This window comes from Theropithecus gelada, chromosome 11 (genome assembly GCF_003255815.1).
Source record: "Theropithecus gelada isolate Dixy chromosome 11, Tgel_1.0, whole genome shotgun sequence".
NCBI classification, from domain to species: Eukaryota; Metazoa; Chordata; class Mammalia; order Primates; family Cercopithecidae; genus Theropithecus; species Theropithecus gelada.
In genome coordinates, this window is record NC_037679.1 from 680319 (window position 1) to 706188 (window position 25870).

Here is a 25870-nt window from a genome sequence, read left to right on the forward strand (position 1 = left end):
TTTGAGACAAAGTCTTGCTCTGTCGCCCAGACTAGACGGCAGTTGCGCAATCTCGGCTCACTGCAAGCGTCACCTCCCGGGTTCAAGAGATTCTCCTGCTTCAGCCTCCTGAATAGCTGGGACTACAGGTGCCCACCACCATGCATGGCTTTTTTTTTTTTTTTGTATTTTTAGTAGAGACAGGTTTTCACCGTGTTAGCCAGGATGGTCTCGATCTCCTGACCTCATGATCCACCTGCCTCAGCCTCCCAAAATGCTGGAATTACAGGTGTGAGCCACCGTACCTGGCCAGAGAAACTTTTTAATATAAATTTTTTCAGTTACCACTTAAAGGGAAATATGATTAAAAAAAAAACTAAATAAAGAAGATCTTTAGTAAAACCAGACCCTCTTGCTAATCTATTAAGAGTCAAATCTGAACCTATGTGTTTAATAGCAATAACAAATAACAGTGTAAAACATGTTTACCTGATACTTTCAGTTCTTCTTACCTTGCTCTTAGGTTTCACTTCACCACAAAGCTTCATGAGATCTGAAGACAGTGTGCTATATGCAAATAAATAATTAAGCACAAGATTAAATAGAAAATTATTATAGAAAGCTATAGCTCCTCTATATCAATGACTACAAAAAATTTATATGCCTATGGGAAATACAGAAAGACAATATTTAAAGTCAAAATGAACTAATTTAAAAATAATTCATTTATGTTCCTTAAATATTTCAATATTTTCACTTTAAAATGTATGATGGTTAAGCGTAACTTAACTTGGTTTCTATTTACTGTTTCTAAGTGCTATTCACTAGGCCATTAGATTGAAAATTATTTGTTTTATGGTAATTATTTGATACAATGAGATAAAAGTATTTAAAATATTATGTAAATAAGTCAACTCTATTGTTTCTAAACGCCTTCTTACCTTCCTTCTGATCCTGGGCTGTTTAAAGGTGCATCCTCATCAGTACTATCCTCTACGTTTTCTACAAAAAAAAGTTTAAAATGTAAGCATTGTCCCCATGTCACAGTTTGAATGGTGACTGCAATCCACATGCTGTAATAAACAACAGCTCAACATCTCAATATGGGCACGATGGTTTTAGTAACTGAATCTAAATAGATAGAATTGTAGAAAAGTATTTCTAAAAACTCTCCTTTGATTGTGTGTTCTAGAACGAGTAAAACATGTTCAAATAGGAAAACCATGACTTTGAACGGTAGAGTATAGAAGAATAACATCCTTCTGAATGAGATGAGTACATATGACTATTGCAGAATTATGTATGTATCCTGTACCATCCAAACATACAAGAATCTACTGTTTAAAAATATAAAGTAAATGCTACATGGGTCTCCTTTAATGTACTAAGCCAACCAAGAATACTACATAAAGTATAAATATAGTTGTTATACTTTATCAGTTATGCCAATGTACTTAGATATTTTTCCTTTTTTAATTTCTGTATTTTTGCTTTCATATAGAAAGAGAGAAGGTGTGTATGAGGGTGTTCAGAAGTCACACATCAGCATGCAGCTCATTCACATGAACACAGAAGACAAAACCAATAGGTTTGCATGCAACAGTTCTGTAAACTAATACAAAGAAACCACTACTATTTCAGAACAACTGTAGCCGACTAGTGAAAAGGGAGAAGAATTAAACATAAAACTGTTAGGAAGTCAGTAAATAAAACAGCCACAGAAAGTAAATGACTTAAAATGCCAGCAAGCCCCTAACATCGGTGTAGGCTGTTTTAATGTATACATTTTATTATAAAAATCATTTCATAAATCTAAAGACAAAATTATGAGCAACATATACATTAAAGAACAATATATACAGTTCATCCCCTTTTAATTTTAAATTTTATATAATGCAGGTAGACTATGGCAACATTAGTCAATTGATTCATTTCTCTCCACAAGTGTTCCCTTCCTTTCTCATTGTTCAGTAAGACTTGGTACTATTATCTAAAATAGAATCATATCTAGGACTCACTCAAAGGGGTTTACTTTCTGAAGTGAAAAAAAAAATGGTGATTTTGAAGGCAATATGTATCTCATTAGAGGAAGGCTCAAGGACTTGCTTCACAGAAAGGATAATTGAGTTCTAAGGTACTGAATTAGTAAAGAATATAGAAAATTATGTTATAAAGAAATGACAAACCTAGCCTCTGTTTTCCCTCTGTGTTTTAACAGCAGGCTAAGATTTGCTAGTATTTATCTTGCAGCGTGTGATGGAATTAAATGTTAAACATCATGCAAGTCCTTCGTAAAAAGCTCTTAACTCCTGCTTATGCCTGTATGCCTTAGTTAGAGATAATGGTGTCTTCACAGAACCAGTCTGGCCAGAGCCCAGAGGATCCCACCCAGATGGTCACCAACTCAGACCCTCTTCAGTACCAAGTTTGGTCTGAAGTATTATAGTAATCTGGGCAGCAGGACACACCAACAACTCACTGTTGTACTCTCAACTCTGAGAACACAACTCTAGCCCAAAATTAGCTTCTTTTATCACAGTAGCTTTAAAGACAAAGACAAAACAAAACTCCCAAATACCCTAAAGTTAATCTATATCATTATAAAGTTTCACTGTCTCACTTCACTGGAAGTTAACCAAATAACTGGATTTTTAAAAGTCTTCCTTTAAAGTTATTATTTTAAAAACGTGTGTGTGTGTGTGTAGTTTCCATATACTAATTATATATTTAAAAATTTAACATTGCAGCCCCTGAGACTGCTGTCCTTAGAAAGGTCTGCTTGGAAAACTGGACTTTGGCTGACATATGAAAACAGCTCTCAGAGTGTCTCCAGTCAACTATTAACTAATAAAAGTGGCTCACTGTACATTAGAAATTGCAAATAATATGGCTTATGCTGAACACTTGCTTTCCTTCTGGAAGTCTAGACCAACAGAAGGTACATATGTCACTCACCATCCCCAGTAAAACCCTTGGGCACTGAGCATCTACTGGACTTTCTGGATATAAACATTGCACCAATATTGCTGTGTTTTTTGTTCTGGGGAAAGAAAACACTCTGTGTGATCTCTCATGGGAGGGAGAGAGATACAAATGCCTGGACATGGATTCTTCCAGAGGCCATCTGTGTCTTTTCCCCTTATGAACATTGATATCATAAATCTTAAGTCATGAATACAACCATATACTAAGCCCTGTGAGTCTTCTAGCAAATCTCTGATGATAGTGGTGACCTTTGGGATCCCAACACAGATACAGAAAAATCAGGATGTTCTTTAAAAGCTACAAAAATACAACCCTGTGAGCATGGGGCGCTGGCCCTGGTTCATCCTCTAGCCTTAAGTTTCATCATTCCATGTCATGAACTTGCTGCTCTGGAGCATCAACCTGTTTGTAGGCCTCAGGTACACAAAAGTGTGGCTAAATTCCGATGCCTTAGCTTTTGCTGCCCCTGTGCCTGGAGCGACTCTCTGGCTCCCATTCAACCTTGTCTTTTTCCTGGCTAACTCTTTTTCTTCACTTATATTTTAGCTTAAATGTCACCTCGTCCAGAAAGCCTTCATTAACTCCTCCATCCTTGTTAGGTGGTCCTACTCTGTGCTGCCATAAGTCTATAGATCTCAATCATTGCCTTCACTGCAATATATCATAATCCGTTCATAGTCTCTTCTCCTCAGCAGGGCATCAAGTCCATAAGGACAAGTTCAGCATCTCACTCATCTTTGAATCCCAGCATAGAGCCCAATGATTGTGATAAAACTGGAGAACAACTAAATGATATTTAAAGCAATGTACCTATGACTTTCTAGCTTCTGTGGATTTAAATTTCATTGTTTTCTCATCTCATGCTTTTTATTTGGCTCCTTTCATCTAGAAGAGCCCCAGTTCCTAGGGCAAATTTCTGCCATGAGTCATAGGTTACATTAGCTGAATGAGTTCCTACTCTCTGCTTTTGACCTTTCTTTAAGCTCCAGAAAATTGAAATTTGTTTGAAAGTTGGAAAACAGGGCCGGGTGCGGTGGCTCAAGCCTGTAATCCCAGCACTTTGGGAGGCCGAGACGGGCGGATCACGAGGTCAGGAGATCGAGACCAGCCTGTCTAACACGGTGAAACCCCGTCTCTACTTAAAAAAATACAAAAAACTAGCTGGGCGAAGTGGCGGGCACCTGTAGTCCCAGCTACTCGGGAGGTTGAGGCAGGAGAATGGCATAAACCCGGGAGGCAGAGCTTACAGTGAGCTGAGATCCGGCCACTGCACTCCAGCCTGGGCAATAGAGCGAGACTCCGTCTCAAAAAAAAGAAAGTTGGAAAACAGTAACACTGCTCATCAAATTACCAATTTAATATTCTTCTGCACATAAAGACATCAAATAATTTATCTTTCGAGTTAAAAGAGAGCATATATTACTATGAATTGAGCCACTAAGAAGAACAAAGAGAAAGAGAAGGAGAAAAAGAAGGAGGAGAAAGACGAAGGAGGAGGAGAAAGATAAAGAAGAAGAGGAGGAGGAGAGGAAGAAGAAGGAGGAAGAGAAAGAAGAGGAGGAGGGAAAAAAGAGGAGGAGGACGGACTGGGGAGGAGAAGGAAGAGAGGGAGGGAGACGAAGAGTGAGAGGGACAGAGGAAGGAGGAGGCAAAGAAACATGCTTGATAACACATGGAATGGAAAAGGGCTAGTTATAATGCCAGGTACTTGAACAGCCTGACCAATATTGTTTCAACCTGTTCTGATAAAATCCTTTGGATAGTTTTGTTCAGTTTACAATATTTAAAAATGTGTGCCTAAATTTACAAAAGTAAACAGATAAGAATATATATATATACACACACAAAGATATATACAGAAGAAAGTTATTTATGAGGTTAAAACAATAGATGCACGTTAATAGATATATTTTAAAAATTTAACAGAACATACATATTATGTTTTTCTATAAGAAAGAGAAAGAAGACAGGGGGTTTATGAAACTGGAGCCACAACTGGAACTCAAATAATAAAAGCGACAACTAACAAAAGCATACTTCTTTAAACATCTAAGAATTTTAAAATCAGGAATGTTTAATAAAGATAAAAGACTTAGTGTGTTTGTGGCCATGGATACATTTCAAAAAAGATCATGCAAAAACCACTTGACCACCAATAAAAATCTTTAAAATAAGATGTACCACAATTAGTGTACATGAACAATTAGTAATTCATGCAGCTGTAGGATACACAGAAAGCTAAACATACTTACCTAATGGTACGCTATCTAGATCTGTGTAAATAACAGCAAAAAGGAAACAAAAAGCAATACTCCAATCAAAACAGATCCAATGTTAAAAACTCCCACATAAAACAAGATTATGTACCATTTACATGTAGAATAGATGCCATAGCAAACACTTATAAATTTATTTTTAAGGCAGTGAGATACACAGAGTAAAGTAAAGAAACTTGGTTAATATTTTAAGTAATTTAGATAACCAATACGAAAACTTGATTGGTCTTCTTTGCCCATAAAAACTAATTGCTTAATAAGGTTAAGTAAGCCATTTTAAGTTGGTAATCATTTCTTGGAATAACAACAATTACCTTGCCAAAATGTATACATGCAAATTAAAGAAAGAATAATTATTAAAAGCATGAGTAAATATAGCATCTATTCAGTCAAGCCATAGGGGAAAGGGATATACTATACCATGTTGAAAAAGCAAAGCTACCATGCAAATTCATTTAACTAAAATCGAGTACAAATTACCTTGTAAAGCATGGCCTAGTAAAGCATCTAGCTCAGGATTTAATTCTGCCTTCTCTTTCAACATATGGAATAAGAGCTGGTTTTGGGTAGCACTGGTTATTTCTGTTTGTTTGAGTCGACCTTCCAGTACTTTAATTTGAGCCTCTTTCTGGGCAGCCTGAAGACCCTGAAACACAACAAAAAATTATCTTAGGTCATATGAAACAGGTTCTACCACACAAAGATCTGTATCAAACAGCAAATGAATATGATATATGGGCTTGACATCAGATAGACCTTGAGTCATCCCAGCTCCTCCACTAACTGGCTTAGTGATCATGGACAAGTTCACCTGTCCAAGATGTTATCTTCTGGATTCTCAGTTTCCTCATATGCAAAATGAGATCAATAATAATTACCTCTTGGCACATTGTGAAAATTAAGTGAGATGGCGTAAGAACAGAAAGAGTATAACAGTCCCAACATGGAAAAAAAAGTGAGTCAGAAACCATTATCATCTTCAACATTTGGGCAGGGTTTTCTTACAGGTGACAAATTAGAGAATTTACATTCAAAATAAGAGAATGATTAAATTATTTTTTCTTTTCTGATTCACTTTTGATCTGTAAAGAATCAATGTTAAATTAGTTATGATACCAAACTTGTTTGCATACTGAGAAATTTTTTTCTAATTTTTCCTTTGTTAAAGCAAAAGGGGAATTATTTCTTAAGCTGTTTATCTGCTCTAATAAACAAACATAATAGACGACATGCTAATGAAATTGATCTAAATATTTCTCACTCTTCCTGACTCTAAAGAAGGGTAAAAGAAATACTTTCCAATTATGAATAATCTTCTTCCTTATTACAAAGCGAAGGGTTACTACAGAAAGATAAATAAAACTACAATGAATTAGTCAAAACTTAGGTTTTCAGTAATAGTGTGGTTATATCTGACCTTATTAATGCCCATTGACAGGAAGTGATCTAGCAGGTATCGGGCTTCTGTAAGGGTGCAGGCATTAATGACTGCAGTAACATCCAATGTCTCACCTTCTTCCTATATAAAATCAGCATAATATGATGACCATTACTTTGAGCTGAAAACAGAAGGTAACAGCCTATTGTTTCATATATTTATTTCCTAGTATTGGGTTAGCTAACGAGATGCTCAGATAGGTGCAATATATGATCATTACCCCAAGAAACATAGGGTTTAGTTGAAAAGATAAAATACATTTAAGCAGCTAAGAATTCAAAGTGGGATGTAAAAATGACCCATGTGTTACATAAACAATAAATGTTATCACACAATCAGCAGAGAAATCTGAAAAGCAAGCAGGAAGTGGCATACATGTAAAATCTAAGCATTAGATTAGACCAATAAATAGAAAACACCTTCACGTAAAAACTCAAAGTGCTTTGAATGATAAACAATACAAAAGTACTTTTCATTAAGCCATTACACTTTTCAAAAAATTACAAACCTTTGCTTCTTCCATCTGCATTATGTTGGCTTGACAATCAGAAATACTGTCATTGATGTAATCTATATTAGCAATCAGTGACTCCATCTCTTCATTGATATTAGCCACATTTTTATCTCCCTCTCCATTCTCCTTAACTATCTTCTCCCTTCTTTTTGAAAGTTTCTCTCGTCTTTTTGTCAGTTCCTCCCGTTGCTATTGAGAAAGCAGGTTGGATTTTAAGAAATTATGTTCATCTATTTATATACTGTAGAATCAAAACCCCCCCAAAACTTGGTAAGTGTTAAATTTACCCGGGAAACAAAATTGGAAGAGTAAAATTAACAGTCAGCTAAGGGGGAGCATATCTACTTTCTATTTCCCACACCTTGAGGAGTCTATTCATATCTGCCTCCATGTTGGAAATGGTCATCTTCTGCATGATGATGTCTGTGACTCTGCGCTCAAGGAGCTGCCACTTCATGCGGGCTGTCTTGGAAATAAACACTCGGCCAGTCAATCCTTTCCTCTGATATTTTTTCCTATAATCATATAAAACAGACAAGCATAATTACTTATGCACTTATTTGATTGTGTACTGTCAAATAATGAGCCATTTTTTCATTTAAGTACAACATTCTGTATTAATGGCCAAGAAGATTATGTCAGCAGGAACAGAATTATGTAGACCTGGTTCCATTTGTTGTGGGCGTTGGTAAGGCCTGGACTCTCGCCACAGGAATTCTCATTTTCTGCTGGACTCCTGTCCTTGATGCATCTGTTTCGAGAGCAGCTGCACTGGAACTTGTGTCCTGAGCAGGGGCATCAGATGAACTCAGCTTCCGAGTAACTTTCCCAGCCACTTTATCTGACATGGGTCTTACTTGCCGACGAAGAGCTGTAACCTGAAATTGCAGCAGAGGTTGACTCATTATCTTAGTCTATAGAAAGACATCATATATCTCAAAGTCAGAATGTTTCTTCCAAATGGTCAGCTTGCTTACTGTACCTCTTCCGTTTTGCGACGTAGAACCACTTCTTGGTTTCTTTTTTGGGCTTCCAGAAGTCTAAGTTGATGCTGTAAAATAATATTAAATAAGTGGAAATAGTAAAGTGAAAGACACAATATTTTCTATTCCTATATAAATATATTTCCCCATACCCCTGGGAACTGTGAGTTCTTAGCAGGATCTGAGTCAACAACCTTGTATACATTATTACAGGTACAGCTGTTTTATCCCAACAAACACAAATAAATACAGATATATCTCATCCCTTTTTGAAAAAAATGAAAGGTTATCTCTGTGTTACATACTTAAATTTGATACATTTGGTGCTTACTACATGCAAGTACTTTTCTAAATGCTTTACAAATGTTATCTTATTTAATTTTGTTAGACATCTTGTTTTAGTTGCTGTTTGAGGCACAGATAGGAAGAAACAAAGTTTAGAATATTTTCAATAGAGTCATCTTATAATATATACAATAATTATAATTTGTTGTAGACATAGGAAGAATATATATTGATTAGTACCTTGTAATAACTATGGATCTTATGGTGGATAAAGTAAATGGACAATAAAACATGTCTGCATTGACTATTAATTTGTTTCCAGGTACTCTCAAAATAAAGATAACTAATTAGGATTACTTCAAGCCATTCTACAGGCATATAATTTAAGAAAAAAATTTGGACTTAAAAAGAACTCAGAGGCCAGGAGCGGTGGCTCATGCTTGTAATCCCAGCATTTTGGGAGGTCAAGGTGGGAGAATCACTTGAGGTCAGGAGTTCAAGACCAGCCTGGCCAACATGGCAAAACCCTGTCTCTACTAAAAATACAAAATTAGCCAGGCATGGTGGCACGTGCCTGTAATCTCAGCTACTCGGGAGGCTGAGGTGGGAGAATCGCTTGAACCCAGGAGGCGGGGGCTGCGGTGAGCCAAGACTGCACCACTGTACTGCAGCCTGGAGGACAGAGCGAGACTCCATCTCATTAAAAAAAAAAAAAAAAGAAAGAAAGAAAGGAAAGAAAAAAAAGGAAAAAAGAAAGAACTTATATCTTAATTCCAGTTCTATCATTTATTCAATTCTGTATTGTTGGACAAAGTTTAAGAATGACAGTTCACTACAAACTTCCTTTCTAGTACTTAAATCCTGTTATTTAACAAATAATCCCTCGTGTTTTGCATTCAAATTCAAGCAGACCATTCATTTTAGGTTTATGTATATTTCTGCCTCATCAGATGGGAATTCCTTGAGAAAATGACTTTATCTTATCACAACTATATCTTAATTGCCTGCCACAATGATTGATATAAAAGCAAAATTAATGTGTTTTTTAAATTAATGAATTATCAAAAACTATAATTATCATATAGTTTGAAACTTCTTACTACATTCAATTTCTTCCTATTAAAAATCAAATCTCAAGCTCATTCATATTTTTATATGGTATGTAAATGTCACCCTGAACTTTCTAAGGGTTCAAAGATGAATATGACAAGGAACAATTTTAAAAGGAGGCCAATATGTACACAAGGCAACAAATAAAAGGGAGAGGGAGTATGAATGTTAGCTTTATATGTGATTAGCCAGCATTGTGTCTTTATAATAGAATATAGGCATCATATGTTATGGAAAAGATTCAAAAAGTTCATCCTAGGAGTTCAATATTGATCTCCCTATATCTTATATGAATTAGTAATAAAGAAATAGGTAGCATACACTGTAAAGAAATTATTCCTATTGTCCAAAGGTTTTCATTAAATATAAAATAAACAGACAAAAAATGGAAAGAACCCAAACGTCTATCAACTGATGTATGGACAAAGAAAACGTATTCTATCTATACAACCATAAAAAAGAATGACGTGTTGATACATGTTATAACATGGTTGACCCTTGAAAACATCGTGTTAAATAAAAGAAGCCAGACACAGCTGAGCGCAGTGGCTCACACCTGTAATCCCAGCCCTTTGGGAGGCCAAGGCAGGTGGATCACTTGAGGTCAGGAGTTCGACACCAGTCTGGCCAACATGGTGAAAATCCACCTCTACTAAAAATACAAAAAGTAGTCAGGTGTGGTGGTGCATGCCTGTAGTCCCAGCTGCTCTGGAGGCTGAGGCAGGAGAATGGCTTGAACCTGGGAGGCAGAGGTTGGAGTGAGACAAGGTCATGCATTGCACTCCAGCCTGGGTGACAAAGTAAGACTCCGCCTCAGAAAAAAAAAAAAAAAAAAAAGCAAGACACAAAAGGCCATATCTGGTATGATTCCATTTATATGCAATGTCCACAGAGACAAAATGTAGATTAGTGGCTGCCAGGGGCCAGGGGCAATTGTGAGTGACTACCAATGGGTACAGTGTATCTTCCTGGAGTAACGAAAATTTTCTGTAATTAAAGAGTGGTGATCATTCACACTTTTGTGAATACACTAAAAACATGAATTGTACACTTTAAAAGGTAAATTTTAGGATATGTGAATTATATCTCAACTTTTAAAACAATAACAGAAAAAAAAAAGAATAGGCAATATGTTAGAATGTGCTTCTACTTGATTTCAGTAGGAACAAATTGATAAAAACAAAATTTTAAATGCCCAGGAATTAACTATGACAAATACACTGATTATTAAAATACACTGACATAGTAGGAGAAAAAAAGAAATACATATAACCTAAATAGAGGAGTCATCTGGCCAAAATATCCACTATCCACTTTTCTACCTCACTTCCCCCTTTTCTCTGTCCCCTTTCTTCGTTACATCCCAAAATAGATTTCCATTTTCTAAAATATGCTTTATGCTCATATTTTTCCAGGGAGGATTTAGGAAAAGTTGAGCAAGTAAAAAGGAATAACGGCTGAAACCTAACCAATAATAAAGAGAAAAAGTGAAGGCCTCTTCTTTTTCAAAGAGGGAGACTTGCTGTGTTGTTGTTCAGGCTAGTCTAGAATTCCTGGGTTCAAGCAACCCTCCCGCTAGTCTCTCAAAGTGCTGGCTGGGATTATAGGCATGAGCCACTGCACCCAGCTTCTTCTTTTAAGAAAAAAAAAATCATAACTATAATTTTTCACCTAAAAGAAATAATCATATTGCCAAAATTTTGAAAAGAAGAAGAAAAAAAATCAACGATAACTTATAACTCTAACACAACTACAATTAGCATGTTGAGATGCATCCTTTGAATTTTCCCTCATTTGTAAAATGACCATGCTTTACACTTAATGTGTGGTCATTTTTCAGATAGGTATACAGTTTCAAAATATGAATGGAATGTACCATAATTCCTTTAACCATTCCTCCCATTGTCAGGGATTTGGTTGTTTTTACTTTTTTCACAATTACAAAGAATCCTAAAGTGAAGATTTCGATGCAGAGTATTTTTACTTATTTTAGATTATTTTCTTCGTCTAAATTCATGGAAGTAGAATCTTGAGTCAAAGGATACAAAAATTTTGATAGTCCTTAGAAAAGCCTCTTCTAATAAGGGCTGGTTGTTACTCTAGGATTATTTATAAGTACTTCTAGTGATAAAACATTCTTCAGAACCATCCTAAACTTGCTATCTTACAAAATACTGCAACTAGTTCCTTGGTCATCCTAGAGATAACCAGTTATTCTTGCCATTTACTTCTATGTCATCATCTGGAAAATAAGTCTCAAATCAAATATATAATATTACAGTTTTTTAATGAACTCTTATACTGAATTACCATAATGCACATATTGTAATAAATGACATTTTATAATATGTATGCTTATCTATTGTCCTTAACCTGCAATTAGTAGTTAGGGTTACCAGAAATTTTTCCTCCATTTATTAAACCATCTTTTTCAATGTACAATTTTGTTACATAACTGAGAGTTAAAATCCACTTACATCTCTTTTACGTTGATCCTTTTTCAACTGAGCAATCTCTCTGTTTCTTCTAGACTCAGTCAGTCTGGCTTTCTCTTGTTCTTCTTTCATTTGCTTCATTAGGCGAACCTAATCAATTAGGTATATACATCTATTGAAATTACTCTGTCACAGCATTCATTCAATCAAGCACATATATGGAAGTAAGTTCTTAGAATTCCGAATACTTAACATGGAAACATGCAGTTTTACTGCACATTTAAAATGGGCAATTCTTATTTCTGTGAGATTCATGTATTTCTGTTTCTAATACATTTTTATTTGCTTAGTATTCTATACTTTTTGTATTCAATATTCAGTTGTTCTGCAACTTGAAATCTTGATACTTAGCTTACTATCAGTAGCTGTGTGACCTTGATCGAATTACTTTACCTCTCTAGGCTTTGGTTTGCTCATCTATAAAATGGAAATAATATTTCCATAGCATTGGATTTTTGTGAGAACTCAACCAGTTAACACCCACAAAATGTATTAACAGTACCTGGCACTTGAATTCTCAACAACTTAATAAAGCACTTAATGATTTTTAGCTACTGTTGTTATTAGCAACTACACAACATAATAATCTAATGACGGTTATGTGCCTCATAACAACATTTAACTCAACAATGAACCACATTTAAGACAGTGGTTTCATAAGATTATAGTGGAGCTATAGTGGTTTATGTATTTACTATACTATACTTTTTATAGTTGTTTTAGACTTATGAAAAAAAAAGGTAACTATAAAGCAGCCTCAGGCAAGCCCTTGAGAAGATATTTAAGAAGAAGGCATTTTTATCATAGGAGATGACAGCTCTACATGTGTTAATGCTCCTGAAGGCCTTCCAGTGAGACAAGATGGGGAGTTGAAGACGGTGATACTGATAATCCTCACTCTACATAGGCCTAGGCTATTGTGTGTGTTTGTGTTTTAGTTTTAACAAAAAAGTTTAAAAAGTAAAAAATATAAAAATTTTAAATAGATAAAAGCTTACAGAATGATGATATAAAGAAAAAATATTTTTGTACGGCTATAAAATGCATTTTGTGTTTTAAACTATGTGATATTTCAAAAGAGTCAAAAAGTTTTTTTAACTTAAAATATTTATAAAGTACAAAAAAATTACAGTAAGCCAAGGTTAGTTTATCACTGAAGAGAGTTTTAAAAATAAATTTAGTGTAGCTTAAGTGTATACAGTATTGATAAAGTCCACAGCAGTGTATAGCTATGTCCTAGGACTTCACGTTCATTCACCATTCACTCACTGATTCACCCAGAGCAACTTATAGTCCTGCGACCTCCCTTCATGGTAAGTGCACACCTTACAGGCACACCTTGGAGACCTTGAAAGTTTGGTTCCAGAGCACCGCAAAAAGGTGAATTCACATTAAAGCAAGTCACACAAATTTATTTGCTTTCCCGGTACATATAAAGTTATGTTTATACTATACAGTAGTCTATTAGGTGTGCAATAGTATCATGTTTAAAAAAATAGTTTGCATGCCTTAATCAAAAAACTTAATTGTTAAAAAGAAAATGCTGACAGAGACACGAAGTGAGCAAATGCTGTCGGAAAAATAGCAGCAGCAGACATCCTCAAGGCAGGGTTGCCACAAACATTCAATTTGTAAAAAATGCAATATCTGCAAAGGTCAATAAAGCAAATCACAGTAAAATCAGGTATGCCTATAAAAGTGTACAATTTTTGGCTGGGCACACTGGCTCATGCCTTTAATCTCAGCACTTTGGTAGGTTGAGGTAGGTGGATCAGCTGAGGTCAGGAGTTCGAGATCAGCCTGACCAATATGGTGACATCCTGTCTCTACTAAAAATGCAAAAATTAGCTGGGCATGGTGGTGTGCACCTGTAGTCCCAGCTATTTGGGAGGCTGAGAAAGGAGAACTGCTTGAACCTGGGAGGCGACAGAGTGAGACTCCCTCTCAAAAAAAAAAAAAGTGTACCATTTTTATCTTTTATACTGTATTTTTTACAATACCTTTTCTATGTTTAGATATGTTTGGATACACAAATATTTAGCATTGTGTTAAAATTGCCTAGAGTATTCAGTATAGTAACATGCTGTACAGGTTTGTAGCCCAGGAGCAATAGGCTCTACCATGTAGCCTAAGTGTGTAGTAGGCTATACCATCGAGGTTTGTGTAAGTACACTCCACGTTTGACAAATAATCAACTAAAAATGCATTTCTCAGAACGTACCATCATTAAGTGATGCATGGTTATACTATCCAAATCACTTCCATATTTGCTATTTTATTGCTATTTTAAGAAAACTACAATGACTTTCATGATAGACGTAAAGAATAATTGATTCCTCAACAAAAACAGATAACAGATCAGGATTTGCACACTCTCTTTGGACAGGGGAAGAAAATTAGTGCTTTTCTATGTATAGAAATGATAAACACTAAATGTAAGACAGTTATTAGCTATTGGAGAATGAGGAATATGATCAGGAAGAGATAAACAGAAGGCTTACTGTGTATCTGTAATGCTTAATATTTTAAACTAGATTGTGGATACAATGTTTGTTATGTTATTATCTATGCTTTCTTGCATATTTGAAATATTTTATGTTTTTGCTAAGCTTGCGTAAGAGTTGTAAGAGAAGAAATATCCATCAATGTCTAAGAAGCCCTGATGAGCACATGATTTTCAGCTACTCTTGAAGAAAGGCTTTGATGAGGAATGACTATCAGAAACAAATTCTAATTGCCAAAGGAAAGTACATCATTCGTAAGATTGGGTTACCTTTATCGAATACGGAAAGAACCACAATAGTTGTTTATTTTTTGTCCCAATTGCAAAATCATACTGAACATCAAACGTTAATGGAAAAAACAATCAATACCTTTGTTTTTTTCATTTCCATCACATCCTGCTGCAATTTCTTCAATTGCTTTTCATACTGAGACTGATTTTTAAGCAACCTTGCATGTTCTTTTTGAGCTGCTTGAAGCCTCTGCAGTTCTTTATTCATGGCTTGGAGTTTCTTTTCATATTCAGACCTAACTTTTTTTGCTTTTTCTTCTGAGTAAGATTCTACTGAGCCTAAATGACCAGAGGATATTTTTATATGTTTTTTGTGAGACACAGATTTTTATTTCACAGATTTACAGTCCATATCCAAAGAGAAGAGCTACTTCCCAAACATTCACATCTCAGAAGACTAGGGTGTCTTTCAATCATTCTCTCTTTATTATCTACTCTTACCCTGTTTAATGATTATTGAAGCTTATTCATTAATATGTTATGTTAAAATGTACCCAACATAAATCAAAACATTAAAACAACCATAAATTTGTATAAAGTGAGTAAACAGCCTAGGCAGATATCAGTATGAAAAAACAAAATAAATAACAATATTTAACATTATGAGACAAATTAACATATAATCTGGTCAGAAAGTATTTACAAGCTACCTATAACTTTTAAATAAAAGACACAAACTGAGACTTGCAAAAACAAAACAAACAACCTTTTTTAGGTTTAATACGGCTTCTATCATTTTTTTCTTCTACAGGAAAAGATAAAAAACCCATTTTGAAGATTCAGCTTGGACTTTCATTTGAATTAAATATAATTCTTACCTAAGTTTTGAAGCACCTGGTCTCTTTCAAGCTGAGTGTCCCGAATTTTATGTTGCAGCATCATTAGCTTCTCTTCATACTGCTTTTTCAGAGTCTGCAGTCTTTTCTGGCTGTTTTCTAGTTCATCAATCAGCTTTTGCTTAATTGCAATTTCACAAGTAATGTTTGCCAAGTCTGCTTGATAATTGGCTATTTATAAAAGAAGAAAATAAAAATCCTGGTACTAGGTCAAAATATCAGAATTCTAGCTTTCAAACAAGAGCATAAAAACCATCAACTAGGTATTTTTATTCACTAATTAGTCATTAGGAAAGTTTCCTGGATAAACCAAAAACCAAAAACCAAAAAGGTGAATTCACTTTGATCAAGGACAATGCTATTTGTACTCAGCAAGAATGGAAATCACACAATGACTACATCCAGCAAGAGAAGTAACTCATTTGTTTAGCACATAAGCCTTGGAAGGCAAATGTAGGTCAGTAGTCACAAAAGTTGCTTTCATCAAGTATGAAATGGAGAATGTTAAGAGTTTTCTGTCACGGTTTAAACAACTTCCCAAAATGAATTTTTGCCCTTATACCAAATGGCAAGTACCTTTTTCATCTGATTCAGAATCTGATTCATCAGAACTTTCACCACCCTCAATGTCATCTTCCTCCTCCTCCTCCTCCTCTTCTTCATCCTCATGATCACTCATTTCTTGACTTTCTTCCTAAAATGTGATTTGTGAAAATTAATAGCAAAATATTGGCAAAACAAACTGATTCTCTCATTGAGAGAGGCTGCTGGAGTACAAAATACAGAAACATAAAAAAGTTCACTTTTCATCAGTATAAAAATCCTTCCAAGATGTTAAGGTTATTAGATAATAATTTTGTCTTAAACCAAAAAGTATTTCATCTCTCATAGTATTCTATCCTTGCCTCTGCAACACAATGCTTTCACAATACATAAGATTGAGAGTTGTCAATATTTTACAGTTCATATTTCTGAAGAAACATCTTCAAAGAAATAGATTGAACAGAATGCATCATAAGCAGTTCATTTTTCTACAAGTAAGTTAGTAAGTTATCAGCAACCAAGAACAACCAAACCTGGTGACTAAAACTGACAAGTTCATTCTTTCACACTTACCACTTCTAATTCATTGTTTTCTCTTTCTGAAGCACCCTTTTCTTCTTTCTTCTCTTGATCAGTGTCCGTATTATCCTCTTTACCAGCCACACTAAAAAAAGGAACATAAGGGTATGGTGTTAAAACAGAAAGGAAAAGTATTCACTTTTTTTCTCTCAGATTTTTAAAAGCCATCAATGATTTGTGAAAACAAACTTTAAATGTTGGTCACTTAAATGAGCAAAGCTATTCTACCTGACGCTTCAGAGAAAAATGGAAATTGCCAATCAGTCAATAGTGTAATGATTTATATCACTGGAGAAAAGCTTATTTTCAGAAAACACTGAGGAATAGATTATGCCTGAAAGCACGAGACCTCGACACCCCTAAGAACTAGTCACAGTAGCAGTCAATTAACTGGAATTCAAAAGAAATCAAACATTTTTGTTTTCTTATTTGAATACAAAAAACTTATATTAATACAATGATATAAAAAACTACATTTTTATTGATGTCCTAATACATTTAAGAGTAAATTTAAAGTTCCAGATTAAATCTGCCCACAGTAAGCTTGTCTACACTAGCTACATCCATCAGTGTGTTCAGGTCTCCTTCAGGTAGTGGCACAGGCTCTTTTTTCTTAGGCAGCTCATACAGCACAAGGCCACTTCTCATGATGGTCTCACACAATGGGTCTTTGCATACCAAAAACTGTCTAATGTTCAGGCTGCCCTTTGATTGAATAGAAAATTTCAGGGTCTGCCACAAGATTCACCTTATAAGTGGAGGCTCTCCTCTTCAGTTACCTAGTATCTACAACCATAACTACACACATATCAGGGAATGATTATAGCTAAATTAATTCAGCCCTGGTGGTCCTGAGGAAAAGAGAGAAGTTTTGTATACCCAAATAACTCTAATCCTTTGTGGATTTAGCAATCAACTATGCACAGACAGTACACTACTGATCACTAGACTCACATATTTAATTAAGCTAAATAACATTAAGAAAGTAAACTTTAAATGAATCTGTATATGAACTATTTCCTTTTGTGCTATAGTAGCATTTTAAAATCATTAAAAAGCACTTTGAGAGGCCAAGGTGGGTGGATCACGAGGTCAGGCATTTGAGTCCAGCCTGGCCAACATGGTGAAAACCCGTCTCTCCTAAAAATACACAACAGCCGGGTATAGTGGTGCATACCTGTAATCCCAGCTACTAAGGAGGCTGGGGCAGAAGAATCACTTGAACCCGGGAGATGGAGGTTGCAGTGAGGCGAGATCATGCCACTGCACTCTAGCCCGGGTGACAGAGTGAGACTCTGTCTCAAAAATAAATAAATTAGTTAATTAAAATAAATTTTAAAAATAAATAAATAAATAAATAAAATACTCAAATAATACAATATTCTCTGAGTAAAATTCCTCTAGAAAAAAAACTTTATCAGAATAGCTCAATAACAGCTATTGTTTTTTCATATATTCTTCTATATTAAATAATTTCCCTAATATATGGATTGATTTTTAGCTTTTAGGCTAAAAACTTAATCTCATTTAGGCCCTATTATAACTATAACTTTAATGATTAACTGTAGGTTTCTATTCTCAGAGATAGTTTTGTACTGAGCACTATGAATATAAATACTTTTCCCTTGTAAGTACTTTTCAGAGTTTGTCATTTATGTTTATGTTATTATTTATTTAGTGCCTGTATTTCTCACTAGGCAGTCAGCTTCCTAAGGGAAGGGATCATGTCTATTGGCCTCCACATTACATCCCTAGTACCCAGGGCCTGGCACATAACGAATGTGAAGTAAGTGGTTTGTTAAATAAATCAATCCCTGTGACTACGCATAAGCACCTCTGTTTGAACATGCTTATGTGTCTCATGTACTAGCTCGGTTGGAGTAGAATGGTACAGTTTTAAAAATGCATAAAGATGCATGAGAGACAGCATATATATGGCGAGAGAAGAAATTACAAGTAGGAGTACCAATATAACAGTCTTAACTGGAAATGAATGAAGTAAATTGTAACAGGGATCCATGAGTGCTGTTAAATCATTTGCATGGAGAAAAAATGAGCTTGAAGAAAACTAGGAACCACCTAGAAAGAACTTTTATAATAAACAAGAAATAATTTTGTGTGATATACTAAATGCCTCTCTTAGGTTGCTTATAATATACTAGGACTGCTGATTTTCCACCATCATGCAGTTCAAGCTGAAAATCTAGAAAGAAATTCCCCTTTCATCCATCATCAATTAAAAGGCCAGCAGTATGTACTCAAACAGTGCTATACTTGAGGTCTAGGTCTAAGGTGTAGGGCTAGGAAAGGACAATTTATTAGGGAGACATCTTCCAGCAGGTTTCCCAATTCCCTCTCCTGGGCAGTCTCCCTTTCTCACCTGTGACTGCTACAGAATACAGTTTTCATTATTCTCTGTTCTTGTATTACTTCAAGTTCCAACCAAATCGCATTATACTTAAGTTTACGGCCATACAACCACCTTATTCCAAACATTTGACTCAACATATCCTTCTACTCCCTACTCCAAGTCACTGATACCCAGTTAAACAAATGCTATCTTTACGTCTACATTAACTCATATATTATAAGTCATTCATGCCACTTCTGATGCAGAAAAATCAGCAGTCATAACTTTACATTATTAATTTAAAGGCTTAAGCTTTTAAAATACAAGTTGATAGTTATAATTTTTATACCTCAAATATTCAAGTTTTCCTCAGTAAACCGAGGCAAATTGATACCTAAAATAAGTATCTAAGTAGCAATGGAAGATATTTAAATTAGTACTTTATACAGAATCAGAAGCTTGGGAGCTGGAATTAGCAATTAACCCCTTCATTTGACAAACAAAAAGGGAACTGTGGCCTGGAGAAGTTAATCCCCTCAAGAGGACTAAAACCAGTTATCCTGACTCCCAGACCATTTCAAAGTTCAGTTCACAGACTGGAAGCATCTCCATCACTTGGGAGCTTATTACTTATGCAGAATCTCAGGCTCCACCTCAGCCCTACTGAATCAGAATCTGCATTTTATCAAAATCCCTAGGAGATCTGTACACACGACTATGTTTCAGACATTGTTCTGTAACCACCAAACCACTCTGCTTTTGCTATCCTTCAGGGATCATGTAAAGATGGAAGTAAACTCCTTTCACTGAGTACATTTAAAGGACTTGAGTATTTTATGGTGATTAAATGCTTCCACACACAATTTTAATGATGTATCTTATTTTGACCTTTCAGAATAGAAGAAATTTCACAATTTTAATGCCTTAATTTAACTCCAGTAATAAACATGTTGTCCTAAATATGTATTGCTTAGGTGAGTTAGGGTATGACTGATAAAAAAATTAAAACTATAGTCTAAGTACAGAATACTTTAAAGAACCTATGGACTTATGGCATATAAGTATAAAAACTTTAGAATACTATATAACATACTAAATATAATTATAAAATATAAATTATAATTTAAAGAAAAACATTTTAAACTTTAAGATATTTAAAGTAAGATATTCATTTAACTAATTGCATAGTATAAGTTCTCAAGTTCTTAAGTAAAAGATGAATTTCTAAAGTAGGGCTTCCAAAACAGTTAAATATTACCTTGAAACTAGTATGTTTTCTTAATCATTTTGACTGTAATCTAGAGACTTGTTTAGGAAAATCTATGAAGAAAAGTTCTGATAAGGAAAATATCACTTGATCCTTGGTTAAATAATCCTAATTCTGAATCAGTAAAATGCAAATCAAGAATATGATTCTAAATTTTGCTCGTTTCCAATGAAAAAAGCAACTATCCTGTTTTTGATGTCCACTTCAAATACATTTTAAAAGCAAAAATTGTTTTTCTATTTCAACCTTAAGAATGTCTTATAAATCTTATTTGTAATCAGGCCACAGTTTCCTTTTGTTTGTTGTCATTTTAACAGTTTTTTTTCCAGTAAAGATTATATTAAATAAATAAGAGAGAGACAGAAGCCCACCCATGACTCAGCATGTGCTACAACAAAATGTCAATTTCCATTCTGCTCACAAGTTTCCGTAAGACAAAGAATTACTGTTGTTTTTTCTTTTTTAAATAAATCAAATGGCAGGGGTTTTAGGGCCATTTTTACCCTACAAAGCTAAGTCATCATCATAATTATCATAGTTTATTCTGTAATCACATGAAACTGCCTGAATTTTAATTGAAGTATCTAGTGAAGATTTTATTCTTAAAAAGTACTTTCTTAAAAATGTATTACAGTGTTCTTGTTAGTTTTATAAAGTCAGCATTACTTTTAGGAGCACCCCAGCTTATCTAGTCTGAAACAATATATAATACTATAACACATTTCCTTGTGAATGGCAACTCAGTATTTAAACATTTTAATAGAAAACCTGGGAAATATTCCAACCTTCTTTCTTCTCGATTGCTTTCCTCAAGTTTCTGTAGCCTTCAAAATCACGAGGCACAGTATTGGAAGGCCAAGCCAATGAAGGACAAACCAGACAGTAAAAAGCGAAAGTGATAAGAAGGTAAAAATGATACATGAGCTTGAAGACTTTAAAATAAATTTTAAAAGATATCATCAAAGGACAATACACAGTAAAAAGGCAATACATTTGTATGAATAAAAAGTAAGTAGAAAATCAAGCAGCAATATATCTAAGAAGAGTATATAGACTATCAGTTGAAATTATGCAGCAGCAAAATGTATAGTCTCAATTTATAAAAGTTGATAAGGATTAGGCATTCTCGGATGCCTTTTCTTTAGTCTGAAGTGGGTCAATTTACTCAGCTTCCCCCAAAAAAGACCACTTTCAATAATATATTCTTTCTTTCAAGCGTTTACAGAAGAATTTTTAATGGCATCATTAAAAGAATTCACAAAGTAATGCCTTTATACCATAATATGAAAATACCACTAATACTAAATTCTAGGATACTACTTTTAAAAACATACTTTCTGTTGTAATACACTACATATGAAAATCACTAAATCTAAAAAAAAAACTGATTTCAAAGTTATACATGAAATGGTATTGCAGGCAAATGAATATGGTTGTTATGATATCTGGGAAAAACTGTAATTTTATTACTTGAAAATAAAATTTCACATTGGGATTAAAGAGTTTACTAATTATTATAAACTATTGAACGGGCATATCTATAAAGCAATAGTGGCAAAAAAAAAAAAAAAAAAGAGGTGGGGAGAACTGTAGTACTTTCCATTAGTAAGATTGTTTTTTAACCAGAAACATATAAGAAATACCATGTGTACAGGGTTTTAAAGATAAAGAATATTCAATATTAAAACTTGGAGATCTTTACTCAGTGGAATGTACTGTATACCAATATTTGTCATGTAGAAAAAAAGACAGATGTGCTAGGCTCTGATTAAGTATATGGCAATTTTGATATAGAACACTTCTGCCCAGAATATTTTTCAGAAAATATTTTTCAGAATCATCAATATTTTAAAATGAAGAGACTGAATCAGAGGTATGAGTTATTTTATCAAGCCAGTTCTTTTCATTTTAATTTCATAATATATGTGCTCCCATGTGATTCTTATTTACTGGTCTGTGATTGTTTTCGCATCAACTTACATGCCGCCATTAGATGAGACTAGCAATCTTTCTGAGAAAAAGTCTACAAAGTAATATACAGTAATCAAACGGTCCAGTATAGTGATTAGAAAAAGCAAAGTAAAGCCACTGCCTAAGAAATCTGTGTTTCTAGAGTTTCAACCCAACACCACTAAATGCAAATCAGTGCAGTCTGATCGACGAGTGAAGTTTTTTTATGTTGCAAGTCATTTAAAGCTAGATATCCAAAAATATGGGATTTAATATGTGAATGGTAAATTTTCCTCGTCCACATACAAAAAATTCAAAAAACTTTTATGTCTACTCTAGGCTTATACTAATGATAATGAGCTACAATGGCTCAGAGAATGTGGTTTCCTCACAAAGAACCCAGATTTTCTATTTTCAATATAGAGACTTTTGTTAGCTTATACAAGAAAGCTATATTAAAATATAAAGCTGACATGAGCTAGCAAGTACATAAATTTTAGACACCTCCTAAATTGCCTTTTTAAAAACCATTACAATCAGTGGTTCAAAAAGACAATGGAGGGACAGAGAAATAAACTAAAAATCTAACACCTCTCCCTAACTTAAAGGAGTTCAGTTTTTACTTCATTTAGTTCCCCTACAATGTTTCTTCTACAGTTAAAGAGAGAGAATGACAATTCTTGCCAACCATTCTAACATTTGTGTAACTGAAAGATACGCAACATAGTTTAATTGTTATTTTCTTACTATCTACACCTCTGGATTATTCTACAACTCAACAGAAAATAAGCACAATAAGGTAGAGGAGCAAACCTTAAAACCTTACATATTAGCTATCAGTTATAGTTCTGATAAAGACTGATGCAGAAGACAGCATTTGTGGCATCCTTCTTAAACACAAATGCAGCTTCTGGCATTAAAATGATCCAGTTACTACTCTTCCTATCAACTCTTACATTGTCAGAGGCCTTGTAGCCACGGCAACCAAGAATCTACAACACAGAGCAATAAATTAAAAGACACAGAGCTTCCAAAGAGTTTGTGAATTCAGTGACAAGGAAAGGAGGCAGCTATAGAAGCCAGGACAGCTTAGAATAGCTGAATCCAAAGGTCAAGCAAGCCCCAGTCAGGTTTTAGAAACTCATAGGCACAAGAAGGTAAAAAAAAAAAAAAAAAAAAAAAAAACACTTTCCTACTCTATCTTTTTTTCATTAGATTATGCTGTCTAACATATTTTGTTGTATGGATTAATGTATCCTCTTTAAAAATTACAAACACCCCTACAAAGGAAGCTTGTTGGTTATCAGTCATTTCCACTGGTATGAATTCCTTTAGTCAAATGGCTTTGTTCCTGAGTTTGAATTTAAGGAGATCAGAGAAGTAGATAATTTTGAAATTGGGAGCACTTCGGGGTAGGGCAGAATTACATGAGAACTGGACCGCATAAGAGAGGAATGGATCAAGGTAGCATGGGGACACAGGAAGGTTAGTAAGAACGAATGGCTCAAGCAGAAATTCCCATTTTTCCCCTAAAGACTGGCCTACACCTATAAGAGGGAAAGAAGGTTCTTTCCCCTGTCTTGCCTTTTCTTGCCCCCTTCTGAATTATTCTTACCATATTATAAAATGGGTAGAAATCATTTTATGTGAGTGAGCTGGGAAATTTGGATACCAAGTATTTACAATGCTTGCTAGAGAAAAATTAGGCCAAAGTTTCAATTAATTTTTAACTGAACCTCCTGTATGTGTAAGGTTGAGGCAGACCCACATTTTGCAATGCCCTCTCTGACAGATAAAATAGATAAACATGAAGCATGGAATGAAACTCAATCAGAATCAATGCATCTAAACAGGAGCTATCACTTCCAAGGAGCTCTTGTGGAAGACTGAGCGCTTTAGTAAAGCTGTTGTCCTTCTAAACATTTCTGGAACTCTAGGTATATTGTATGCTGGATTTTTTCAACTTGTAGGGAATCCTTTGGCTAAATGAGGGCTTAAGCTACATTTTAAAAATAGAAATTGACATACAGTTAAAAGTTATTGGGATCCAAGTGTGCTGAACAAAATGCTTTATCAAACTAAGTAAAACAGGATTGGTTTTCATTTTTTAATTCAAAAAAAAAATTTGATTATAGTATGGTAAGACCTATTAAATGTTATAAATTCTTATATGTAGCAATAAACATTTATAAATTGGCTCTAAAAATGTTTTTAGTTACATGGCATAGTACACAAGAAAATTTTTTAGATTCACATATTATATAGGTGTCAGTTTTATAAAATTATATAGGTGTCAGTGTACAAAGGTACACTACAGCATGTGTGAAAATGCTCTTTAAAATGTTTGCATATAGCACTCTATAGGTATATTAATTTTTAGAAAGTATTAATTTGTTTTTCTCATTCTAAGCTATCTTTCATCTCTTATCTGGCTCATTCACAAATATTTTATCTCTAATTATGTGGTTTTTTGTTAGGAAATGAATTATTTTCTTCACTTAGGCTTTAATGTTTAAATCCAGTTGTTTGGTGAGTTCTTATCAGTATTAACATCTATTATTTTTATTGTAATAATTATCACAACTACATAATCACTGAATTAGTCACAACCACTATTAAAATGTTCAAAACAGCCTAGATTTCTATTGGGATCCTTAGTTGTTTTTCATTAGTCATATTCAACAAGTGATTAAGGAAATATCTCTAAATTTACCTCAAAAGGAAAAAGCAGTATCAGTTGTGACCTTAAAAAAAAACTTTGCTTATACTTACTTATTATTTATGAATACAAATGACCTAGATCTTTGAAAACAAGTCATACCATTTGACATTTTGACCAACTACAGAAGTGGATTTTACAAGTCAGTGATAAGTCATGTGCAAAAGTCTCAAGTTAATTCAAGCAGTAACTTGGGTAACACTAGTTTCGATAATCCTATGATCATTATTTCAGTTTTAATTGCCCTCCATAGGGGGAGAGCTAATCATTATACATTTCTTAATGCTGCCATAATCAATGATCTATGAAAACATCTAAGACAGTAATATCTCAAGAATGCAATTTCAAATGCAATGCCTAACCATAATGTACAATTCCTTGTTTTAATTATTCTCTCTAAACTCAAGAACACAAAGCAGAGTTAATTTGAAGAATTTAAACTTCCAATGACTTTGATCAACTGGCTGCTCCAGGAAGAAATGCCTGGCTGCCTAAATACATTTCTAAATAAACTGAGCAAAGCAGCAGGTAGGCTAAACGTCTACATCAGTTCTACAAAGCATTCCTCCTGTAACAAACCAGGTGGCAAATCAGATGATTTTGCTTCCTTTTGAATATCTAGCCAAAAATGTTTAAATTTAATTTGACTGGCATGCTCAAAATATAGTCTCTGTAAGTAATCTGACTGCACAATAGAATCAGTGTGTAAACATGTAAAGAACTTATGAATATTTAACCACTTACACATTACAAGTGGTTAAATTTTC

At 34.3% G+C, this 25870-nt stretch overlaps 1 protein-coding gene across 4 annotated transcripts in view; it reads right to left on the reverse strand.

Moving 5' to 3' along the window:
* Nucleotides 1–25870, reverse strand: part of KIF21A (kinesin family member 21A) — a 157531-nt gene that overhangs the window by 38035 nt on the left and 93626 nt on the right. The window contains exons 12-26 of one of the 4 annotated variants that reach the window (XM_025403118.1): nt 21220–21258; nt 16812–16902; nt 16272–16389; nt 15678–15866; nt 14939–15138; nt 12048–12155; nt 8175–8243; nt 7856–8070; nt 7554–7707; nt 7187–7381; nt 6658–6759; nt 5721–5886; nt 5217–5237; nt 921–981; nt 492–546 (exon numbers count right to left, since the gene is read on the reverse strand). In XM_025403118.1, the coding sequence (XP_025258903.1) occupies nt 492–546; nt 921–981; nt 5217–5237; nt 5721–5886; nt 6658–6759; nt 7187–7381; nt 7554–7707; nt 7856–8070; nt 8175–8243; nt 12048–12155; nt 14939–15138; nt 15678–15866; nt 16272–16389; nt 16812–16902; nt 21220–21258 (1783 nt within the window). The remainder of the gene's footprint in view (nt 1–491; nt 547–920; nt 982–5216; nt 5238–5720; nt 5887–6657; nt 6760–7186; nt 7382–7553; nt 7708–7855; nt 8071–8174; nt 8244–12047; nt 12156–14938; nt 15139–15677; nt 15867–16271; nt 16390–16811; nt 16903–21219; nt 21259–25870) is intronic. The other 3 variants (XM_025403119.1, XM_025403121.1, XM_025403120.1) reach the window with 3 other exon arrangements.